At 40.9% G+C, this 23,738-nt stretch overlaps 1 protein-coding gene across 1 annotated transcript in view; it reads left to right on the forward strand.

The window, feature by feature from the left end:
* Positions 1-220: 220 nt before the first annotated feature.
* ADCY2 (adenylate cyclase 2) overlaps positions 221-23,738 on the forward strand; it is a 231,861-nt gene continuing 208,343 nt past the window's right edge. Inside the window, exons 1-2 of the mRNA XM_074899489.1 lie at positions 221-606; positions 19,584-19,781. Coding sequence (XP_074755590.1) covers positions 376-606; positions 19,584-19,781 — 429 coding nt within the window. The 5' untranslated portion in view covers positions 221-375. The remainder of the gene's footprint in view (positions 607-19,583; positions 19,782-23,738) is intronic.

Here is a 23,738-nt window from a genome sequence, read left to right on the forward strand (position 1 = left end):
GGGCACCTCCCGGCGCCGGGGCAAGGGCCGCTCTCACGGCCGCCCGCTCCCGCCGCCGCCGGCGGCCTCGGGCGCTCCCCTCCCCGGCGAGGAGGAGCGCGCCTCCCGCCCCCTGCTACGGAGGAGCCGGGCAAGGCGTGTGCTGCGGGGGGGCGCCTTCCGGAGGCGCACCGAGCCCCGGGCTGGCTGCGCGGCGGCGGCGGCGGCGGCCGCCCGGCGCACCGTGCCCATGCCCATGCCCCTGCCGCCGCCGCCGCCGCGGCTCCTCCTCTCCGCCTCCCGCGCGGGAGCGCGCCCCGCTCCACTCCCCGGCTGCCTCCTGCAGCAGCGGCGGCGGCGGCGGCAGCGCTGAGGGAGTTGCGCGGGCTGTGCCCGATGTGGCAAGAAGCGATGATGATGAGGAGGAGACGCCGGTACCTGCTGGAGCGGGCAGAGCAGGCGGGCGGCGGCGGCTGCGGGGCGAGCGGCGAGCAGTCCCGCTCCCGGGACTGGCTCTACGAGTCCTACTACTGCATGAGCCAGCAGCACCCGCTCATCGTCTTCCTGCTCCTCATCGTGATGGGCGCCTGCCTGGCCTTGCTCGCCGTCTTCTTCGCCTCCGGGCTGGTAAGAGACGCCCTCCCGCTCTGGGACGCGCTCCCGCCGCCCGGCATCGCGGCTCCCGCCGCCCGGTATCTCCGCTCCCACCGACCGGTGTCCCCGCTCCCGCCGCCCGCCCGGCATCGCCGCACCCGGCGCCCTCCGCCGAGCCGGGCGGGTCGGGTCGGGTCGGGACAAGACGGGACGGGGCGGGCGAGAGCCGGTGCTGCTGCTCCTGCGGAGCAAAGTTGGTGGCGGGAGGCGCCGGGGTGGCGGTGGGCAGCGGTTGCGGGGCCCGGGTACCCCCCCGCCCAAACTTTGCTGCCCGGTGTTTCGAGGCGCCGCTGGAGCAGCGGCAACGCGGCTGATGGGGCGAAAACTGAGTCAACAAGCGCATCGAGTTCAATTCACTTAATTCATTGGCTCTGCTCCCTTCCAGCTGGCAGCTTGGCCGGATTGGCCTTTTCAGTGGCAGGGTTTAAATCGCCGCACAGAAATGCAGAGTCCGTACCCGTATCTGAAGTAACGTTTTTACGGCAAGTAAGCGGGGGCCGTTACCTCCTTGTTCCCCCCCGTCCCCACCCCGTCCCCCTCATTAGACCGTTTTCTAGCGTTTGACCTATTTTCCCAAGAAAGCTTTTGGGGCAGCGCAGCCTTCGTTTTTAAGGGAGGTGAAGTTTTGGGCGGTCGGATCCCTTCTGTGCATGTCCAGTACGGGGCTTCCAGCCTTCGGGAGGAAAAATATGTCACAGCGGCAGATGACAGTCGGTCTCAGTTTATGTCACCCAGAAATCTGTGGCGTTTTGCCCTTGCGTTGAACGCAAAGGAAAAGCTGCAGAGGGCAGTAAAATTCTTGCTCCTTAAAGAGTTTTCCTGCTGTTAATGATTAGAAGCAGACTGTTTGCATTACTGTATACTTCGGAAGTAAAGAATAGGGATTTGAGGGGTCTCAGACGTTTTATCTTTTTTTTTTTTTTTTTTCTCCTAAAAACATCTGATGGTCTTCTGAAAAGCTTAATGTCTGTTGAATAGAGCTAGTGATCTCTAAGAGCAAGGATGAGTAGGTTAGTATAATCTAATGGATTCTCTTCTAGAGGCAGTGCACATAACAGTGTTTGCTTAAACAGAACAGAGAATGCTGCTTTCTTGCTTGTTATGACCAAACTTTTGTCTTAAAAACTGCAGGAACTGCTTGCAGAATTAGCTAAACTTAGACTTAATTGGTGGTTTGTTTTCTTTTGATATTAATTGGTTTTTTGAGCTTTTCACTGAAAGTGCCATTCCTACTAAATAGAGAACAGTTGTAGAAGAGCTAAAGTGAGGCCAGCAATGGTGATACCTCACAGTTGAGTTGTTTGATGCCCAAGTGTTCCGATTTTGGAGTTCTGTGTACAGGTTTGACACTTTATCTCATTCTGGTGTGTTAATTCCGGTGCTTGTCCATCAAGGCTGAAGGGACCAATGATGGAAATGGAAGTCCATCAGATACTAAGTCTGAGGCATAGTTAGGTGTGGAGACGTACACAATACTTGCCTGCAGTCAAGGTGTCAGAGCTTAGGCTTGACAGTGTTTAGCATGAAATTGAACACCTTTTGGTCATGGTGCAATCTATAGCTAGTTTACAAATTGCACATGCTTATTTTCATAATTCCATTTCTTGAGGTAAGTCATTCACAGTAACAATGGTGGCATAATAATAGGCCCAGATCAAAGGACTGCTGAAAGTTATGGAAACAAAACTTTGAGCTGGCCAAATCATGCCAGGCATTACTACTTCAGAAAGAGTGAATTTTATAGTTCAGTCTGCATTTGGAATTCCAGACATACAGGAAGAGGAAAAAAAAATGCTTTTAAAAGCTTTTTCCTGAGCCTTTATCTTCCTGTGGCTAACAACTGGACGGGTGAGTGGAGAGAGAGGTGGGGTTCATCTTCAAAGTTTCCAGTTGATGGATGAAAGTAACTTCAGGCGGAGAGAAAGCTTGCCTGTATGGACTTCCAGCCACAGGATGTTGGACAAAATCCTTTGGAGCCCTGCCCAGAGTTTCACCTAAAAGCATTTTATTATAGTCTAGCTCTGGTTGCACTGGTGATGAAAATATTCCTGAAGGTTTAGATCTGTTTCTCCTGCATCTGAATAAAGAATACTCTTTTTATATAGCTGGGGAATCGTAGTAAATTTTTTTGTGTCTGATGATATAAAAGGAGCAGTTAGGAGTGTCTGAGCCACAAGAGCCAATATTAATATCCTTGTCTTTATTTTGCACATCCAGTACATATGCAATTGTTTTGACAGAAGATTTAATTTTATAGGGGAGGCTCAATGAAAGTGGAGTGAGATAGTTCTGTATAAGTCTGTGCTCTGCATCTGAAGTTAAAGGAAATCTTTCTTAACAGTTGTTTCCTTTAGATTTCATACAAAGCAGTTAAGATTTTACTGAAATTACTTAAGCTCGTTGTGGAAACAAGTCTCCAAAATGACTCACCATAACACTCGATTCGTATTTCTCTCATGTACTTCGAAGAACAGCTTAGAACGCGGAATGTGGGATTGGACACTGTTAAGCAAAGACGGATATTTGTAAACCATGATACATTTTAATGTTCTTTGCTTTCTTAAAAAAAAATAATCTGAAACCAATGGAAGCGAGAGACTTTCCTTCTATTTTAATTTTATTTGATTGTTAAAATATATCACTGTGATGTTTGAGTTGCCTTTTTTTTTTTTTTTTCCTCAACATATTCTTAAGTGTTCCCAAACTCAGCCAGCCACACAGGCATGTATTCTGCTTACTCAGCTGTTTCAACCTGTCAGAATACGAGCTGTAGCCTTCCTGATTTCAGATGAAAAATTCAGATGAAAAGACTGTTGCAAAATTACAGTAAATAAGATTGCTTACGAAGTGTACCTGGAAATCTGACTACTTTTCTTTCAGGCAATGTCCCTCTGTTGTGACTGAGAGAGGTTTTGTGGGAGATTTTGTGTTTCTTTGTTTCAGAAACTATTGTAATTTTGACCTTTGGAATTAAGCACTCTATCTCCTCAAACACTACGTGTAAGAATCCCAGAGTCTGCTTGAAAGATGACCATTCACAGCTTGCACTTTTAAATAATGTAGTGATAGTATCAACCTTTGAATTTCCTGTGTCAAAGTACCCTCTGTATTTCTCTGTACCTGGCATGAACTGAAAACTGGCAAAATGAGATCAGTCATCCATGTTTAGCTGCTGCTTTAATCGATAAGTTATTTTCTGAAACCTGTGAAAGCCTTCCAGTGCTTAGAAATGCCAGAGGTTAGCTTCATTTTCTTTCTGGTTATTGTCTTGTTCTTTCAATATAATTTGCAGGACAAACTCATTATTTGTCCTCCTCTCCCATTTTAATACTAAAAACTTAGGACCTTTTTTACTGGTATCTAGAACAGGTTTGTATCTGGCCAGAGCATATCTGTCACAACTACAGTTCATTGGAGGAAAAAAAAAATATTTAAAATTCATAATGTAAAATGGGAGTGTATCTGAAATATCTGCAGTTATAATGTTTTGTTTCTTACGTGGTTAAAACAAAACTCTGACTGAAAACAGGAATGATGCCCAAATTGTACAATTTATTGGAAGGCCACAACTTTCCTTTATTCATGTTTTCTAGACATAAAGAGTGTCCATAAATACAGGTTTCAATAATAACCTACAGTTCAGGGATATGAGAGTCTTCTGACATTTGTGGTGTAAGTGGGAGAAGACCTAAGTCTGTAAAGATCTTCTTCCTGTCCCTTTTCCCAAAACTCAAGGTCACAATCTGCTGCCAGATATACATGTGTTTTCTTTTAGACTGGCCCATGCCCCTTGCTCAAAGCCTTCAAGCCTGCTATGTGGTGTTTACCTTTCATACTAGTCTGCAGTCTTTATCTGTCTCCCAAATCCTTGCTGCTACATGTGACCTTGTAAAGCTCTTAAGATATGGTTGTCAGGGTGTTGAAGTTGATGTGGAAGAGCATCTTCCTGAGGGTATCATTGGCCAAGTGGAGCGTGTGTTGAGTGAAAAGTGCTTGTACAACACGGCATTCTGATGCCTACCTTCTTCTAAGGCACCATGAAATGGCTTTGGGTTAGCTGCCCTATGACTGTCTGTGGAGCAGAGGTATTACTTATCCCCCTCAACAGCTTCTCTGAAGTTCCTGAAAAGTTTCTGATCATACTGGTAGGCTCAGTTATGATTCCTGAACCTTTTTTCCTGATTCATAAATCCATGAAACTAAAGGTTGGCTGCACACCTACATCACTGACATGGGCAAATACCTTTTGTATCAAAAGTGGGAGTAGGCAATCATTCTTAAAGGGGGAGTACAATTAACTAGGGAGGTATACCTGCAACATGGCAGATGTACATTCTGCAGGAACTGGCTTTCTGACTGAACTGGCTAATCCCGCATGGAAGCAGAGGTAGCTGCTCTAAAATTAAATTAGCTGCTCATTAAAACTTTTTTGCTGCTAGCCTGGCTGGCAGCAAACTTTCTGCACAAAGAGGAGAGAATCAGAAGACTCCTGTAAGCCTCTTGGGGCTTGCTTTGGGGTATGCCATGTCTTTGGGCCCTTGGTCAGAATGACAGCAAAACCTCCTTTGCTTTGACTAGTTTTACTCTGTCTAAAAGTCCTTGCTGCTTCTGGTAAAAACTGGACATCATCCAAACCCATCCAGATTTCCATGATCAGAATCTCATCCTGAAATGGAGGGGGAAAGTCTTCAAGTCCGTATGGAAAAAGAGCTTTAGAAGACATGTTCCATCATTCTCATCACTGTGTCTCAAGTGATTAGGTGTCTGCATAAGAGAGTCTCCTGCATGCCTCTGGTAATGTTCTCATCAGTACTCTGGATCTGAAAAATTCATCCATCCACACCAAAACTCATTGCCCTGACACTGTGGTGATGTTACATTCCTATTCATGAGATGCTGTGTTATAGCCTAATTGCATAGAATAATACAGCTGTATTGTAAGTTCACAACCGTATTGTAAGTTCACTTGTACTCTCAATTTTAGGAAATCTTTTGACATCAGCCTGTGTAATGTAAAGCTTTTTTGGTTCAAGAGTACCAACTGTCTTCCTGAAGACCAAGAATATCCAAAGTCTGGAAGCATTCCTTGGAATCCTTTCAGACTGACAGTAAGCCAAAGCATCTGCTATAGTGTTTTCAAACTCTAGCATATCCATTCCCCAAAAAGAAAGCTAAGTCACAGCAAAGGTAATGGAGTAAGAGAATCCTCACTAACTGAAGGGTAAGCAGTGATGGTGTTGTTTGCCTGCTTGATGCTGTGGTTGTTGTGCCTAGGAGGTATCCTACCTCTTCTGCCAGATTATGGCTACTACCAAGATGAGGAAGAATTCAAAACAAACATTAGTGTATTTATAATGCCTTTTCTTTCCATAATTCCAGCTGTAAATGAGCATACAGTTCTGCTTTTAAGTCCCCTATTAAAATGTTCCATGAGAAAATCCTATGTTTCTAATTATTTTCCTCTAGGTGCCATATTACAATATATTCTTCCAGCTATAGTTACTGTCTATTTGGCAGCTATAGTTGCTGGCTGTTTGATACAGTATTAGGATATTGCCATCCCTGCCAAATGTTACTTCCAGTAGTATCTTTGGTTGTCTGAGCATGACTTTTGTAGCCAGTACTACCTCTTTAGTAAGGCCTGTAAAGGTTGCTGCATCTTCCTGCGTGAAGCAGGAATCTCCCATCTCTGTGTCTGGTTTCATTCCTTGGTACTACATCAGTCTAGGCCTTTTCTTGTTTCATTTGCTAATGACACTTCCAGTACATCTGTGGTTACTTTTAATGCTGCTAAGAGCTTGTCTCATTTGCCAGTTTCTAACAAGCCTGGAAACAGAGCGCCATCAACATAATGAGGTGCTGGTGGCAACCTCACTTTGCATGTGTTTCTCTGTTTCATCCTTCATATTGAATAACCTGAATGCTGAATAACAACTGGATAAAACCATAGGTATGGCTGTGTTGGAAAAAAATACTTAGCCTTGAACTGTAATCTTAATAAATTAAAATTTTGTGGATATCCTGGTAATGGAAAGCTTATTTAATGTCACAAATTGTGACTCAAAATGGTGGATACACACACTTAATCATTACTGTGGCTGACAAAAATGACAAATAATGTACCAACTAGAGTTGTTGTTTACTGAGGTGCAACGGGAATAAGACAGATGATGGATTGGGCTACAATTGTCTGCTGTCTTTATCAGCATCAAGCCAGGTATGTGAATTCAGAAACTAGCAACTTTATAGTTGATCTGCCATGGTGCTGTGAATACTGTCTGCTTATCTTGCTTAAAATTTTTTAAATTGGTTTCAAGTTCTTTATTGTGGACAAAGATATCAGACCCATTTGTGGGGATCTTAAAACTCCTATAAAAGTGGTGAATAGGTTTCTTTGATTGAGCCTTCAAGAGGTCTCCTAGATTAAGGACATTAACCAGAGATCACAGTTCCTATGCTTACGCTGTGAATAAGAAAACTTCTTCTCGTTATAATGGTAGCAGTCACTGGAATTTTCCAGGCTGCACCGTGTATCAGTCCAGGCTGATAGCAGTGTGGACATTTAACACAGATAGAAGTGATCTGCACATCTCTTGGGCACCTTGGTGTGCCAGCATCATGGGAACAATGTGCAGCTGAACATGTGTAGTGTTTCATCCTGTGCCTGCATCCCCAGCCATAGCCAAACTGTGATCCCAGACAAGCTGAGTGCTGCCACAGTGGCTGTGTGTTTCAGAAAGAACTGAGAGAGCTCAAGCCATTGAAATGTGATGATGAGAAGATGTTAACAGATTAAACTTCTGGTTTTGGTGATCTGGACCCCGAAATAAGTGAAGTAGCACAGTTTTTCCCCTTAAAAAAACAAACAAACAAAACCAAAAAAAACCAACAAACCAGCTCCACACATTTTCTTCTCCAGATCTTTTATTTTTATATCTTGAATAAGCAGCCTCTGGACACTGAGCCTTATTCAGATGATGCTGAAAATTCAAGGTACTATTGCACCATCTGTGCAAAGGAGTGTGAGGCTGTCTCTACATTTATCGTCCCAGTTGTCTCCAACCTGTATAAAAACATTTTCTTTCTTGTCTCTAAGCAGAGCTCTTGTTGTTAGTGCTGCCTGTGTGATTTAAAAGTCCCTTGCTGTTCCCAGTGAGAACCTCTTCCAGGCTTGTGTCTGGGAGAAGCAGAGGAAGCAGCACCCATCAGCACTGGCCTCAGCCTTCTCCTCAAGTCTCTTGTCTGAGCATCCACTTCTTCCAGCACTCATGGTTCTAGTTTTGAATTTTCTCTAACTGGAAGATGTGCTCCTGAGTGCAGGAGCAATGGCTTCAGGTTGCACTCTCAGAGTGTGCTCCAGAGGGCAGCTGGGGTAGGATGTAGTGTGGCCCAGATGTGTTTCCCTTGTAGCTTCAGGAGCAACCAGTCTGGTGTTTGATCATTAGACAGTCCCATGAGATTAAATGTGCACTGATGGCTCTTCAGAGCCATTCACTGGGATTTGCAAAAGTATTTCGAACTTGCTTTTTCCACCTGCCTCCTCAGGTAGCTGAACTGTGTGCTGTGAGACCTCTTAAAGACCCTAAATACTATGGCATATACAGTGGACCTGCCCACTGACTGGATCAGTGGGATTGCTGTCCTTCCATTCCAGGTAGAATTTCCCTATCCATGTCTCCAATTTGCTAGTACTTTGGTCAGCTCTGCAGGAAAATCCTAGGAAGACTAGATTGTCCCAGCTTCTCTTCCAGCAAGACTAAATTCAGACTGAAGACTCGGACACCTTATTTCTCCTGTGAAGTGTGTTAGAAAAACAGACCTTCTCTGAACTTGGCTTAGCACCTGCTTTCTTGTGCTCTCACTCTTACAGAATCAGAGAATCATTTAGGTTGGAAAAGACCCTTAAGATCATTGAGTCCAACTGTTAACCTAACACTGCCAAGTCCACCAATAAACCATGTCCACATCTACACATCTTTTAAATATCTTCAGGGATGGTGACTCAACCACTTCCCTGTTCTAATGCTTGCTAACACTTCTGCTGAAGAAATTTTTCCTAATATCCAATTGAAACGTCCCCTGGTGCAACTTGAGGCTGCTTCCTCTAGCCCTTTCACTTGTACATGGGAGAAGAGACCAACACCCACCTCGCTACAGCCTCCTGTCAGGTAGTTGTAGCTAACGATAAGGTCTTCCCTGAGCTGGCTTCTCTCCAGGCCAAACAACCCCAGTTCCCTCAGCCACTGATCATAAATTGGTCCTCTTGTTTTGTATACCCTGGCAAGTGGATGGATTCTCTTTCTCTGATGCAGCCACTGTGGTGGTCCTTTCTGGTGACACAGTGGTCTGAGCACAGCCTACTCTGGTGAAGACCTAGGAGGTGGTAGGTTGTCTGGACCAGTAGCTGGTCCTGTAGTCCCCACTGGCACCCTGCTAGCTTGTACCAGAAAGTGGCCATTGTCTCTCACTTGAGCCTGTTTTGTGCCTTAGGGAGTCCAGGCGATTTCCAAACCTGACTGGTAGGTGTTGGGATCTTAGACACTTCTTCAAGTGACACGACATCTGTCTAACACTAAAATAATGTACCAGAGCATTTTTGTTTTCTTTGGTTTTTAGTGTTTTCTTAGCCATGACTTAATGAAATGGGGTAACAGTACTGGTTAAATAAACCCTCAGCTAACACTGAATAGAAATGTCTGAATCTACAGAATCTCTTTTGCTTTATTTACTATGAATGTGTCTGAAGTTTTGCACCTTTATAGAGCTGTTATTTGGCACAGTTATATTTCAGATGTTAGTTAACATGTTGGTTACCTTCATTTGAAATTTTAGCATTGCAGAACACGGGTCTGATCCTGGAGTCAAAAATGAAATAAGAAATCTCCTTGGTTTGAAGTCAGTTGAACTGAGACACACATGAGAGTGTGGAACGCGTCCTTAGGGGAGTAAACTTTAAGAACATTTTCTGCGATAATAATAACTGTGTTCAGTAAGTAATTGCAAAACCTTAGGAAAAACTTGAAAAGTAATTACACAATGACAGTAGTGGCTTTTTCAATATTAAAACTATTTTTCATGTTACCTTATTATGCTGCTAGGTTAATCTGTGGAATATTCTTGCAAAATATATTTTTAAAAGATCCGGTAGAGAAAGAAGCCTAAGCTTACCTTTTTCTTCATTAAACAAACCTCTAAAATGAGCACAATTTCCTCATGTGCTGAAACTCATGTGTTCCCTGGTTCAAATTTTGTGATCCTTTCTTTTAAGCAAGTTCCATCTTGACGTTTTTTCTTGATTACAGCCAGATTCTCAAGTTATTATGTTGGGAGTAAAGTGATGAGGGAAAGCCACCTTTTAGCTTCGATTTAAAAGTGACAGCTAAAATACGTAACTGTCAGTATTAAATAACTCAAAGAATCAAATGAATACTTCAGTATTTCTGAATTCCGTGGGTCTATATGGGTACAAGGAAGGCCATAATTTCACTTTTATAATGTGTAACAGTGCAGTTAATATGAAAAACATGTCTTTGAGTCCTGTGAAGTAATGTATTACCCATAATGTTTAACTAATGGAGCTCTTTCAGCAGTGACAGATTTTGAATATATTTAACTGCAAAACATACATTTTTCATAAGTGTTTTACTCAATTTATCTTCACGTATCCACATTTTGAGATGTTGCATAAATAGTAGTTGTATTGATTGGAGAGTTTCTTTAAGATTATGTTGATAATAAGAGGAGGAGAGTTTTTGAGACATTTGAAAAACAAACTAAAGTTATTAAGCCATATTTTTTGGGGGGAATTCAATACATGTAGAATAAAGCATGCAAGGATATATTAATCACTACATTTACGTTAAAAATAATATAAATTATATGAGTAGGTGCTAATTAGCTCTGGAGCCTGAAGTAATTAGTTTCATAAAAGTACAGACTTTTGCTCACTTGCTGCATATTGTCTAAGCCCTCTTCTGAAGGAGACACTTCAGGGAGCAGAATGTAATTAACTCTTGTTGCTTTCTGGGACATGGTTTATCTTTTGTGGCTGCCAGCTAGTGTCCATTTTATAAATGCACCAGCTGAGTGTTGTAGCCACTAGTAACTGGGTTGTACCACCTTGTTTTTCAAAGGCTGCTAAATGTCTTAAAGTAGAGTTTCTTTTGATAATTGCCAGCCTATAAGAAGATTGAGATGGTGCTGGATGACTGGAAGGCATGACGGTCCTATTTATGTTCCTTGACACCCTGTGGGCCCTCTGAACCCCAGCTTATTAAATAAATGGTTGTATGCACTCACAGATATTATATAATGTGGTTAGCAAGATGGGAGGATACAAATCGATCGAAAATAACTCAGGAGAGAGAAAACTGCTGATATGGCAAATGAGGATGTATAAAGAAACAGGAAAAGCTGCTTGCCGTTCAGGTTGGGTGCATGGGGTGTGCACAGGGCATATTTATGGATATAAAATACGCAAGCACACACATTCTGATTCTGCTAATTATGTTTTTGGCAGGGATAGGTGTCTCTCCCTTTGTCCCATGGCATGTGATGCAGTAGGAATGGTCACAGGCTCATGGGGTTCCCTGGCTACACATTTGCATGCAGGCAGCTCAAGTGGTGGTTGTTCCCTCTTGGTCTGAGATGGATGCTACCTTTAAAAATCAAGAGCTGTGTCAAAGGACAGTTCTGCTCACTCCATGCAGAGAAGAGAAACCTTAAAACCAAATGTTACTCCATCAGTGTCTAGCCACGGGGTTGCAACTTTGACCGTTCTTGGAAATCTATCTTTTCTAGTTCTTTTATTTGGAAGTGGTGGTGGTGGTAGGACCAGAATTGTTTACAGTGTTCATCATGCATTGAGGTGGCATCATGGTTGTTCTCTCGTTTATTCTTTTTCTGTGTTCTGCATTTTGGGTTGTTTTTTGACTGCTAGTGAGCACTAAAGTGACATTTTCATGGGGTCTACCTACGATAAACACCAAATATCTCAATTTCTAATTGTTAGTAGTCAACCTAGAGCCTGTTGTCAGATATATAGAATTCAGGTTGTTTTGTCTGAGCTGAATCACTTCACATCTCCACTGAAATTCATCCGCCATTTTCTTGTTCAGTAGTGACTATTATAAGATCCTTCTGTAGTTCTTCATAGTTGTCCCTCATCTTTGTCAGATTGCTGTTCATCCCTTTTCCCAAATTGTTTGTGGTTATACTGAATGTCATACATTTTAGGATTCATGAGGATTTTTGTGGGCACTTTGGGACCTTTGTTTCAAACAAATATTTCCAGGATAGGTACCAGACCTACTGAGACTGGTATCACATCACATTCCTGGTTTTAGATACTGGAGCACTTTTGGGTGGAGGTTACGTGTTAAGCATTTCCTCCTCTGAGTCCCATTGGCCTATCTGGTGAACCCTATTTGCTTGTGGTGAGTCTTTTTACATTTCATGTTCTTGCTTTTGTCTGTAATGCCTTATACTGATACTTCAATTTGAGACAGAACTAATGATGTGTTCACCCTATATAGATCTTCTGTAATGAGAATTACCCCATGCTGAACACAGATACAAAAAAACCCCAAACGCTTTCTGCTACAGTCTGTTCTTTTTAATACCTGAATCATCTGTTTGCTTAGAAGTCCTTTAGCAGGCTGCCAACTACTGATTAAGTTTCAGAAAGAACATACTACTTATTTTTATTCACTTAAAATTATTTCTCAAGCTCTTTTCTTGGACTGCATTGTTGACTCTTTATATTAATCCTAATAAATTTTATGATCCTTTTTATTATCCCCTTTAATTTTTTTTTTTGAAAGACAGTTTTTAGAATCTTCACTGCTTGGCTGTTCAGACATTCTGGTTGTGTTTTGGTCCTTCTCAACCTGTTTTTGGGAACTGATTAGCCTGTACCTCTGAGTTTTATAGTGTCTTCAGGCCACTTACAAAGATTTTAATCTGTAAGCTTCTAGCTCCGCCTTTCAATTTTAGTGTTTGGGGTTTGTTTTTCATTTGTTTGCTTAACAAGCTTTGTCATTGTTATAAAATAGCTCCTCAACAGTAATGTTTTATGAATCAAGTTCTTTCTGCTTCTTGAAATCAGATTGAGTGTTTTCTTTTCCTCTGTATGGGTGTTCATTTGTTTGTCTGTTTGGTTTTGCAGCTTGTGCATGAGATATAGACAGTGGTCTCAGCTTCTCTCTGCTGTTGCGATCCTTAGCCAGTCTAGCTGGGAGTCACTGAAGTATCCCCTGACCAGTTGTGTTTTCTTTTTTGACAGCCTTTCTTATCTCTGTGTTTCATAGAATCTCAAATAGTTTCTGTCCTGGTTGGATGACGAGTCTTCTAGTCATTTATTTTGATAAGCCTTTGCTGTTCAGTCTAGTTTTCTGGTTCATAGGGACTCTATGCTATTTGTTGATTCTCCTGGATTGTTTATACAAGCCTTTCTTCAACTCCTGCTGAAGTGTATGGCTTTCAGTCTTTTTTGCTTGTTCAGTATTCTGCTGATGGTCTTTTTTCCACCAAGTTTTCAGTAAGACTATTGTGTAAATAATGTTTGAACAACAGGCATTTTAGTTCTTCCATCTAGCTTCTTAGGCTTTTAGTTTTTATATAGAAGAGTGTATACTTTCACGTGGGTGTTTTATTTCTCTGCAAAATTTTAAAAAAGAGAGTCTGTCTGTTCTGGCTTTTCTTTGCCATTTCCTTCTTACTTGAGTTTAATCAACTTATATCCTTTTCTTTAGTTGAGAATTACAGGTCTCCGTGACATTACTGCTTCTCTTAAACCACATACTATGTTTCTATAACCTCTTCAGTCTGAATGTTTTCCTATGACCTTTGAAGTACCAGCAAACTCGCTTGTTCGCTTCTGGTTTAGATTAAGCTCAGCTACCTTCTAGAGGCTCCCTCCCTATTCCAAAATTTTCCGTTTCTTTGAATTCTCTCTTTAATACATTTTTTTAGCTGCTATTGAACTTTTGCTTGTCAGCCTGTCTAATTTTGGGAGCATTTCTGGATATGCTACCATAGTTGTCTGCTTCCTCACTAGCAGCCAATATTTTGCCTCCAGGACTTTTCTTTTAACCTTTCTTACATTACTGTTATTTGCACTTATAGCAGCCATGGCCTTTGACTTGTACTCAGCACCTCCAAGCACCTCTGTGAGGTCTAATGTTTTTACATCAAGCAGAGAAGTCTCTGATCTCTGGTATTCCTGATAGTCATTACTACAACTCTGAGGCAGGCGAGGTTCACTCATAGCTCTCAGGCAAACTTGAAAAAATCTGGATGCAATTGTTTTCTACTGACTAAGTGTAAAGATGAACAACATCTGTATGTAGTTGGACTCCCTAGAAAGAATCCACTGGCAAAAAGTGCTTGACACTGTAGTCAAGCACATAGGTGGTCAGAAGGGTGTTCACGATACCTGCATGGATGCTTACTGTATCATCATTATTAGTCCTGTGTGCGAACCAGGACAGACCCTGTAAAGTCAAAAAGTGGTTCCTGTTGATTTCAGCAGAATTACTGCACTGTTGTAAAGTGCCACACTTCTCATACAGGGGAGATTTTATAGCGTACCTTGTTCATGACTATCAAGTTTGAGGAGAGGCTCCAGATGACCAGAAAGTCATCTGAAGGATATGAATGAAGTCTTACTGCTTTAATAGTGTCACAATAGACTAACAAATACAAAATAATACAGAATTTAATGGATGCAGAACTGCTTCTTGATGGTTATGTATGACATCATGCAGCAGCTTGGCAGTTGTAATGCCATCAGAATTACCTGATACATACGATACGGAAATTGCTGGACTGATGGTGGACTAACGAGGAGTCAAATATCATCCATCACCGTGTGCTAACTGCAAGTGTAAACTGCACATAAGACTCATTAACAGAGAGAACTGGATTTCTCAACACAACAGACATCATGAAACAACTGGATTTGAACCTGATGCTGTTATCATTGATCTGTCAAGCCACACAGGGAATGCTGAATCAGAGGGAAGAAATCTCAGGCATGCAGTTGTATAAGGCCTTAGTGAAAATCAAAAACTTTGTGGACACAAACTTCAGGACAGTTTGATTAAAAGGTACAGTTCAATTAATTTTTTGCTAGTGTCCTTGAATATGTTTCACAAAGTTCAATAAAAGCTTAAAAAAAAAAAGAAAAAGGCACATGAGAAAGCTTCTAACCAGGCAGCTAAGCAAGAAAAACAAGCAAAGCTTTGTGTTATGAAAGATAAATGGTGGGCATGAAAGGCAGAGGAGTGTTTCTAAGTTGTGGATCCAGAAAATACCATGTGGGCTTGGAAACAGCATCTGGCCTTAAAGACACTGTGCCATTTCTGAAGTGAAGATGGATTAATGATGAAGGAATTGATGGAAAACAAATCTGAGATGGTTGGCCAAAACTTTTCCGTTGTTGTGCTAAATGATGAAGTCCTAGATGAAGCTGTACAGCTACTTGGCCAGGAGCAGGGCACGACACCTCCTAATAAAATGGAGATTTTTGCAGCTGTCTACCAGATGGCGCACAGTGCAGTCAGCTGTAAGCAGATTCACTAAAATATAAAACCATGGGGTAAGAGTCACAAGTAGCCAGAAGACTTTTGTAGCTTTTGGCTTTGTAGAGAACTACTTCTTGAGATGTTAGAGAATTGAAATGCTGTCCACTTAAGATGATTATATGTCTTCTGAAAACCATTCTAATCTTCTCAAGTCCTGGAAAAGACTTTCCCAGAAAAATGGGCAGTTTTTGCAACTGACTCTTTTAGTCATTTAGGTTAAAGGAAGATGTTGTCCTGTTTTGAGAGAGAGGTCAGAAAGTTAGGAATCCTCTAGCCCTGTAACAGTTTTTTTAATACATTTTTGAAAATAGATGTATGAAATCATACATAATTTTCATGTCTGAAGAACATTACTCACTTGTTTTTATATTTACATTTAGAAAGTGTTTCATTGATCTCAGCAAAAAGTGATTTTAGGAGGAATTTAACACCATAAATGGTTTGAGTTAATTCAAAGCGTGTGGTATTTCAGATCTCAGCAGGAGTCCTCTGTATACAGACTGCTGTGAAATTCCAGTAGATGAATAGAGGAAAAAGTACCAAAAGAATGAGGGACCATAGTAAAAGATTTTATGCTGAAACTGGTATTTTAAATGCTTGTTTGCTCATTTTTATAGAGTACTTCGTCAAGCTGTATGGTTTTATATAAAACAGTGAAGTGCTCTACAGCAGCTTTACTGATTAAAATTAAACCGAGGGCGAGGCATTATCTGGAAGAGGAAAGAACAGGATATAGAATGAGAGAAAGTTGTGGTCTTTGGAAAGATGAGTGAAAGGGATTCTTCAGATTTTAGTGGTGATAAGATTATCACACACTTCTGAAGAATTTATGGGGGTTGGAAAAATTTCTAACAGTAGACTTTTTAATTTCTTCAGTAATTAAAAGACAGCAAGATAGAAAACACTCAGGAAGACAGAGCTGTCAGGCAAGATCCATGTATTACAGGCTTAGCCATTATGTTTGAAAGTGTCGTGCTGATATTTTAATTCCATTACCTCTGGTGTATTTTAATTTCCGAGACTAGCAACAAAAAAAGAAGGAAGGTGTTTTGGGTTTTTTTTTCCTCACCTCCTTGAGAAATGGTTAAGGAAGCAGAACAGTTAGCCTTCAGGATTTGTCTGCATCCATCATCTTTTAGCCTGCTGAACACACTGTTAATTGCCTATATTGATCATGAAGCTACAAGCTTTAAACATCCTGCTTTCAAAGTTACCATTTTACAAACATTTGTTTCCTCTGAAGTAATAGGAAAATATTGTTAAAAGTAGTTTCCAAAACCACCCCCCTGTCTCATAAGGCCTACCTTTGTTGACCTGACATTAATGTGCATTTTACAGGCAGGATGATGAAAAAATCCCCCTGTACATGTTAAGGCTTTCTCGAAAGGATTCAAATTTTAATAATGATTGTTTTCTCATGTATTTTTTAATTGCCTAATGTGTATACTATTCTGTCTTGAAATTTCAATTTTACTTCACAATTCACACAGCTTACAGTGTGACATCAGAAGCAGGTTGTTCTGTAGTCAGCTTGGAAAGGTGATGTCCTACTGTAGTTAGGGAGGTTGTATTCAGGTACCTGTGATGAGGAGCTGATACACTGTGGTCGTTTTTTTTTTCCTTCATATGTTTATACCAAAACAAAATGTAAAATTGTGCAACAGTCATCCAGAGAAGAGGGGAAAGCAAAAATAAAATTTTAGATTTAGAGATCAGTGTATGCTTAAAAAGGGAAATTGACTGGCTAGATGTTAATATGGAACATTTTGATGGATTTATGTAATGATAGAATACATATAGAAATATGTAGCTATGTGACCATATATATGCTCTAAACTGAAATCTAAATATTTTTCATTTGTCATGAGGCAAGATTGTCCTAGAAAGCACAATAGTTTTATTTTTTTTAATGAAATGGACAAGCATGCTGTTGAAGTGCGTATGGATATTCTCACTAGTATATTTGTAACATGATTGTTATCACTGAAATACCAATTTGCCATCATTTAGATCTGTGTTTTTTCCCTGAGTCTCGGCTTCTTCCAGGAGCTTGTGGGTTCCTTTGGTGCTGTGACCTTGACTGCATGACAGAGGGTGCAAGGAACATAATGTCCTGTAATCAGTGAAGGGACTGATTTCTCTGACCTTGTAATGAGAGTTTTGCAATCCCACCTGGAAGTGCAGAAGTCAAAGGTTGAAGTTAAATGTGTTTAGTGTTATCTGAGCTGACATTGGTTGTGACAGTACTAAATCAGTTCACTGAAACAAATTTCAGAGGTGGGAATGATCAAAAATCACAGAATTCAGAGACATAAATCAGTAGCTCATACTATGACTAGTTAGGTTTTATATTTTGTCTCTTACTGTGCAAGGTTGCATATATCTTACTTCATACTGCTCTGTACTCATGTACACTTATCTCTCTGCCTAACTCTAAGCCCATAAATTTTTTAGTACGACCACCCAAGTGCTGGAAAGCCTTAATGTGTGTATTTAGTATCTGGAAGATTAGTGTTTGCATTTCAAAGTTAGCACCACTGCTTACAGTTTCTCGACTCTTTTGTTTACATCCTGATTATCAGTGCTGCAGTAATACATACAATTGCTTAAATGTGTGACTTTGTAAATTTAAAAGAGAAGAAAGAATAAGAAGAGTTGAAAGATGAGCTGCCTTTTGTTGGGCGGTTGGGTACGTGAATGATATCTTGGTGTTTCCCTTGGTTTGAACCTGCCAGGGCGGTGGCTGCTCCTGGGCTAGAGGCTATACAGTGGTGTCAGCTTCACCTCGCCTTGCCTCTCCTGCTGAAATGCGGCGGTTATTGCTTGATGTTCAGTAGCAGGTTTGCGTGTACGAGCGGCTCCTGGCATGGGGCTGCCGGTGCCGGGGTAGCCGCAGGGGCGGTGGTATTGGATTCGGGGCAGGGGGCAGCGGGCAGGCCTGCCTGAGCAGCGGGTGGGAGCTGGGAGGTGCAGTGCGTCTGTAGGCAGGGCCGCAAGGAAAACCAAGAAGTTTGAAGAGAGGAGGGGGAAAGAATCTTATGGCAATTATCTCTGTAGAGGTTGGGGCGCAAAACTCACTGGATCTGGAGAAAAAAACCAACCCCCCAAAAATGCTGACATTTGTAAATTTTTGCAAATTTACAAATTTACTTGTAAATTTTCAGTTTTGCTCTAACTGTAGTAAGTCTTATGAGAAAGGAGAAGTCACAATGAAAAGCTTTTAAGTAAAATGTTAGGTATGTAAGTTGAAAAACCATCAATAAATATTTATCAGGGCACTAAGAAAGCAACTACAAAGCAAGGGAAGAAGAAATGTTACTACTTTTTGCTTAGGAATCTTACAAATCATCAAATAGGCACTTTCAGATTGTTCCCGAGATTTCACCAGCATGAAAATAAATACTAGGCTTTTCTGCATGAAGTGTGTGGCTAGTGGAGGATTTTATATTGTTGCAACAGCAGTATTTGGGGCCTGTTTGTTACAAATGAGACTGTTAGAATTTGTAACAACTGGGGAAATAAGTAAAGATCCTTTGCCCAGACTTTGATAGAGTATCATTGTACTTCAACCAGAGATGCTTTTGAACACATACAGGAAAATAAAATTAAATATTTATTCTTTTTCAATGCATCCATCGGTAGGTGATTTAAAGATATTAGTGTAGTAACTTCTATGGAAGTTCTGTAAATAAATTTAAATATTGTTTATTCTGAATCTCACTTCAAGTTATACTCTAGTTCTTGGTCAGGGTGTTTGCACATTTTGAAGTAAGCAGTTTCTAGGAGAAAATGTATATATGTAATCTAGAGCCTGTCTTTCTAGGTAAATACTTCAAACAGGAGCAAAATATATAGTACCTGGCAAATATCACAGTCAAAAAGGCTTTTACAGAGTTATGGACACATAGTTGATTTGGCAGGCATTTTGACAGCTGAGTCTTCAGTACGTGTGCTTGAATTTCATCTGCAAACCACATGAATCACAGAAATCTTTTGAGTTCTGGAGCAGAAAGGCTATTCTGCTTCTGCAGCTTGGGTTTGTCTTTTAATTTGCTTGGTCCTATGGGCCTTGTGCATTACTGTAGTGTGATTTACAGTTTTCTCAATCTGCTTCAATTAATATATTACTCAATTTAGTAAAAGAAGTACCATGCAGTAGTGTTAGCAAATAGTTGTTTATGAAGTTAATACTCCACATAACAGCTTCTTACAGTGAAAGAAATCCTGTTTTGGTTCAACTCACTTTTGATATTCAGTCATGTTTTTCTGAGACCTCTGTGTGCAGTCAGTTTAGAGTATGTTATTGCTGTCTGACCTTTAAGTACATTAGTTTTTAACTTCCTTTTCATTTTCCTCTGTTTCCAGGAAATTGAAGACCACGTGGCATTTTTAATAACTGTTCCAACGGCCCTAGCAATTTTTTTCGCTATATTTATCCTTGTCTGCGTAGAACCTGTATTTAAGAAGCTGCTTCGTATATTTTCTCTGGTGGTTTGGGTATGTCTTGTTGCCATGGGATATCTCTTTATGTGTTTTGGAGGAATCATCTGTCCCTGGGACCAGGTAAGACTGTCATTATTATTAGTTATTATTGGCTACATTTCCAAGAACCATTCTATGCAAAAGTATTCACATTAATTTTTGTGAGACATCTCATAAAATGCCTTTCTGACTAAGTGTTTGCAGGCTGAGACTCCCTGCATCTATTTTATAAATACCAAAGAGATGTGCATACATAGGATATGAAAATATTTGAAGGATTCTGCTTTTATATTCTTAACCTCATTTGCATAATAGCCATTTGATTCCAGTCACCAACTTCTTTGTATAGTGAATATTTTATTCTAGTGACCAGTTAACATGACAGAAATAGCAGTTTTGTTCAAGACTGCTGATGCTGTCTTCAGCTTAAAATGTTCGGGCTCTCAGTGTAGACTTTCTGTGGTCTTCAAGATGTTCTCTAGCAATGTGTGAAAAAAAAAGGACTGGGAGTTTCCTGGCATTTCTAGGGAAATAAATGTGTAGAGAAACAATGAAGTACCCTTCACATTTTTAAAATTTTGTAATGAAGACAAAGCAAAAATATAATTGCATTTTAATAGCAGCACTTTTGAAATATGAATAAATGATGTGCAATATCCAACCGCTGCACCTGATAGATTCTTCTGTGTTCTGCCATATTCTTTTCCCAAGCCTCTCTACATGAGAATACTCCTGATATAATAATTGTAAAACCCTTCAAAGGACAGAAAAAAAGTTTTAAAATATATCAATACGTCTTCTGAAAATTTCATGCTGATTCCATCAGTTTGTTGTAACCTTTAAATGGTAGTGCTGTATCTGGGGTGCCTTCTAGGTCTTTAAGATAAACTTGAAACAAATTCCCTGAGTTATTCAGATCTTGCAAAGACTTATGCAAATACTGAACTTTAAGTATGCAAGTAATAGCTTTAAAATCTTTAATTTAAATTGTTTAAATTACTGGTGTATGTTGGTAATATTAGTTTTGGAGCCCTTACTTTTTGTGGGTGACTTTTATATTCTCATTTTCTTGGGAGGTTCAGGGATTAATTAGCTATGAAACTGCCTTCCTGCCTTTTTTTTTTTTTTTTTTTAATGTATTTGAAACTAGCAAACCAGGCCACACTTGCATCTAATAAAAAGCAAATCAGAACATGTAATATTTTTCTCTAGTTACAGATTTCACCAGGGGAGTCCTGTATCTTTGTGATATCAAGTCCAGATAATTCACATGGTTTTACTTTTTTGATTTATTTATTTTCATTGCCCATTGCAGGATGGTGTGGTAGAAGGTTTAAGGCATTCAAGCTTAGATGCAGATATTTAATTAGCCATATTATTTGCTCATTGCAAATTCTACTGAGTTTAATTTTGTTATCTGAAAGATACGATAATGATTTTCAAAAGCGTGTGGCATAAAAGAGATCTAAGAGTGATTCTGATGTCTTGTCGTGGGGTTGTATTTGGCCTGTGAAGATGGTTTGTCCTGCCTTGCTTTCCACTTAGGGAAAATGTAGCATTCCCACAGCATCTGAGGGACGCGCCTGGCCACGTGAGGCAGGAAGGGCTGCAGAGCTCTGGGAAAAGGCATTGTCTTCCCGCAGGTTGCCAGGACACAAGTCCTCTGATGTTTCAGTCTGTTCCTTGCTTTGTGTGTGAGTGTTGCTTGGAGAAGAGGATATTTGGGGGGGAGCTGCACTGATTGCTCTGCCAGCAGCAGCCGGTTCTGGGCAGCTGCCCAGGCTCCGTGGGCAGGGCTTGTCCAGAAAGTCTCGGCCGGGCTGTAGATACGTGCATTAACTCCACCACACAGGTGGCTTCAGCAACTGGTAGGAGAGGGCCGGTACCAGGGTGGCCCCTGGCCACTGCTGGGAGTCAGAGGTCATGTGGCTCCCTGAAGTGGGACTCTTCACTTCCCCATAACCATTCTTTTTCCCCTTCGAATAGCAGCACTGTTTTGGTGATCACTTTTGTAGGTATACTTCTGCCTAGTGTCAGTTAAGAGTGGACTGAGTGTCATGGTTTGAGCTCAGAGGGCAACTGAGCACCATGCAGCCGCTCGCTCAAACCCGGGACACTAAGGAAATATGAGAATCATCCTGGGAATTGGACATCTTACACAGTAGGCTAATTGCAGGTTTGATGTTTTTGAACATTTGTAAAGAACCGTGAACAGTAAGATACGGCCATGTATTCCTGTGACGCTCATGTTTTGATTGCTCTGCATCAAGAATATGGAGGTCAATAATCAGTGTTCTCTCTTAAGAAATGTGAAAGCGAATCTGAAAAATGGTTCCTCAGTCATCACTGGCAGTTTCTTTTTTGAGATTTTGCGTTTTTTGAATTTCAAAACTATTTTGCGTGGTTTATTAGGGTGTTTTTGTAGGTCTTTTCTGCTTTTTATGAAACAAATGAAACCATGTAAAATTGAAATTAGTTCTGTTTCAAATAGATCTTTGTTAACATAGCTAATTAGAAAATTATGAAAATAAAAAGAAGAGCCTGTTCATGCACACTTATTTACTAAACAAGTCCTTTATTTTAATTTTCATTGAATAACAGCCTAACTTTTGTTCTGGTCCAGCAGAGTTTTAAAATACTCTTTTTATTGTATCTTCCATGTCTTCTGAATCCTAAGCTTGTCAAGAATATGGCATTTCTTAACTGCACTAGTAACTACTGAAAGATAAATTTTCTGCATACCATAGTTTATAGAAAGAACATGTTATTTTCTTGTTTGTGCACAAGCCTTCTCCTTTTAAAAGACAACCCGGCATCCTTTAAATTTTGGTTTAATGATTTTAATGTTCCTCTTGGCTGTTTGCAACTGCTAAATGCAGTTTTTCTCTGTTGTCTGAAGGAACCTTAGGTGTGAACTTTTGCAGCTTTTGTTTACAATAAAAATACCACTTCAGAGATACTATTTTGGTTATGAACTCAATATATATTTAATGTAGAGCAGTTCCTCCTGAGCCTGCAGGCACATAGCTCAAATAACTTTCACAAATGGTAGAGGGCTGGAAATGAAGTGGCTGGTCAGGGCCTCTTTTTTTTTTTTTGTTAGAAACCTGTGGGCTGATGTGAAATAAGTGCAAATCATAATTGGTTTCAGCTATCTTTTTGCTGTCCCTGCAGACTGCTTTTATCTGTCTGCATTTCCTTGTCTGTTGTTTGGCTGTAGCTACAGCTTTGGAGAGACAGCTATTATCAGGTAGGTATCTGGCCACTGTTTGAAGGGGGAAGGCAGTGCAGCTGTTGGTGGTTTCTCCGTCCCTTGGGTCGATCTGCAAGCCTTGTGCTGGCTCCGTAATTGCCTGCTGAGCCTGATCCGAAGGCTGTTATTGTCACTGGGCTGCGTGGTCATAATCACAAACCCATCTGCGAGAGCAGCCAGGATGTTTGTACTATCAACCTTGCTAACTAACTTACCTCTTAAGTTAGTCCAAGCTCCTTTATTCCTCTGTATGAACAATGAAGAGGAGCAAGTGCACTGAGAGGGAGATGGAGAGTGCCGTGAGTGAGGCAGCAGATGGCTTTATTTGAAAAAAAAATTAGGACAGTGATGGCAAATGTTTTTGGAACCTGACAAACTTTTTTAAGGAAGTGTGGCAACCCTCTCTCATTGGCGTCAGCCCAAGTTTCTGTCAGTGCCAAACGTGGCTGTGGAGCCCCTGGTTTTCCCTGGTGGTCTAGGATGCTTTGATAGGACCTACACACACTGCACTGTGTTACAGCCCAGGAGGGAGGCTGAGCTGTCTGGTAGGAGTTGCGGGATGCCTGGCCAGTGTTGGTAGGAAATAAGGAGAGCAAAAGAAGTCATGCACAGGCTCAGAAAGGGCAGTTGCCGATTGGCCGTTCTTTTCAGATCTAAAGTGTAAGCAATAATGTGTGAAGATGATTTCAGTGCAGAAAGACCTAAGGGCAATGCTTAGAAAGGTCCCTGTGATTGTGTGTTTGGTGGAGGGTCAGTAATGCAAGGCCAGCAAGCTGAGGAAGTAG

The sequence above is a fragment of the Athene noctua genome, chromosome 2 (genome assembly GCF_965140245.1).
Source record: "Athene noctua chromosome 2, bAthNoc1.hap1.1, whole genome shotgun sequence".
In the NCBI taxonomy this organism is placed as follows: Eukaryota; Metazoa; Chordata; class Aves; order Strigiformes; family Strigidae; genus Athene; species Athene noctua.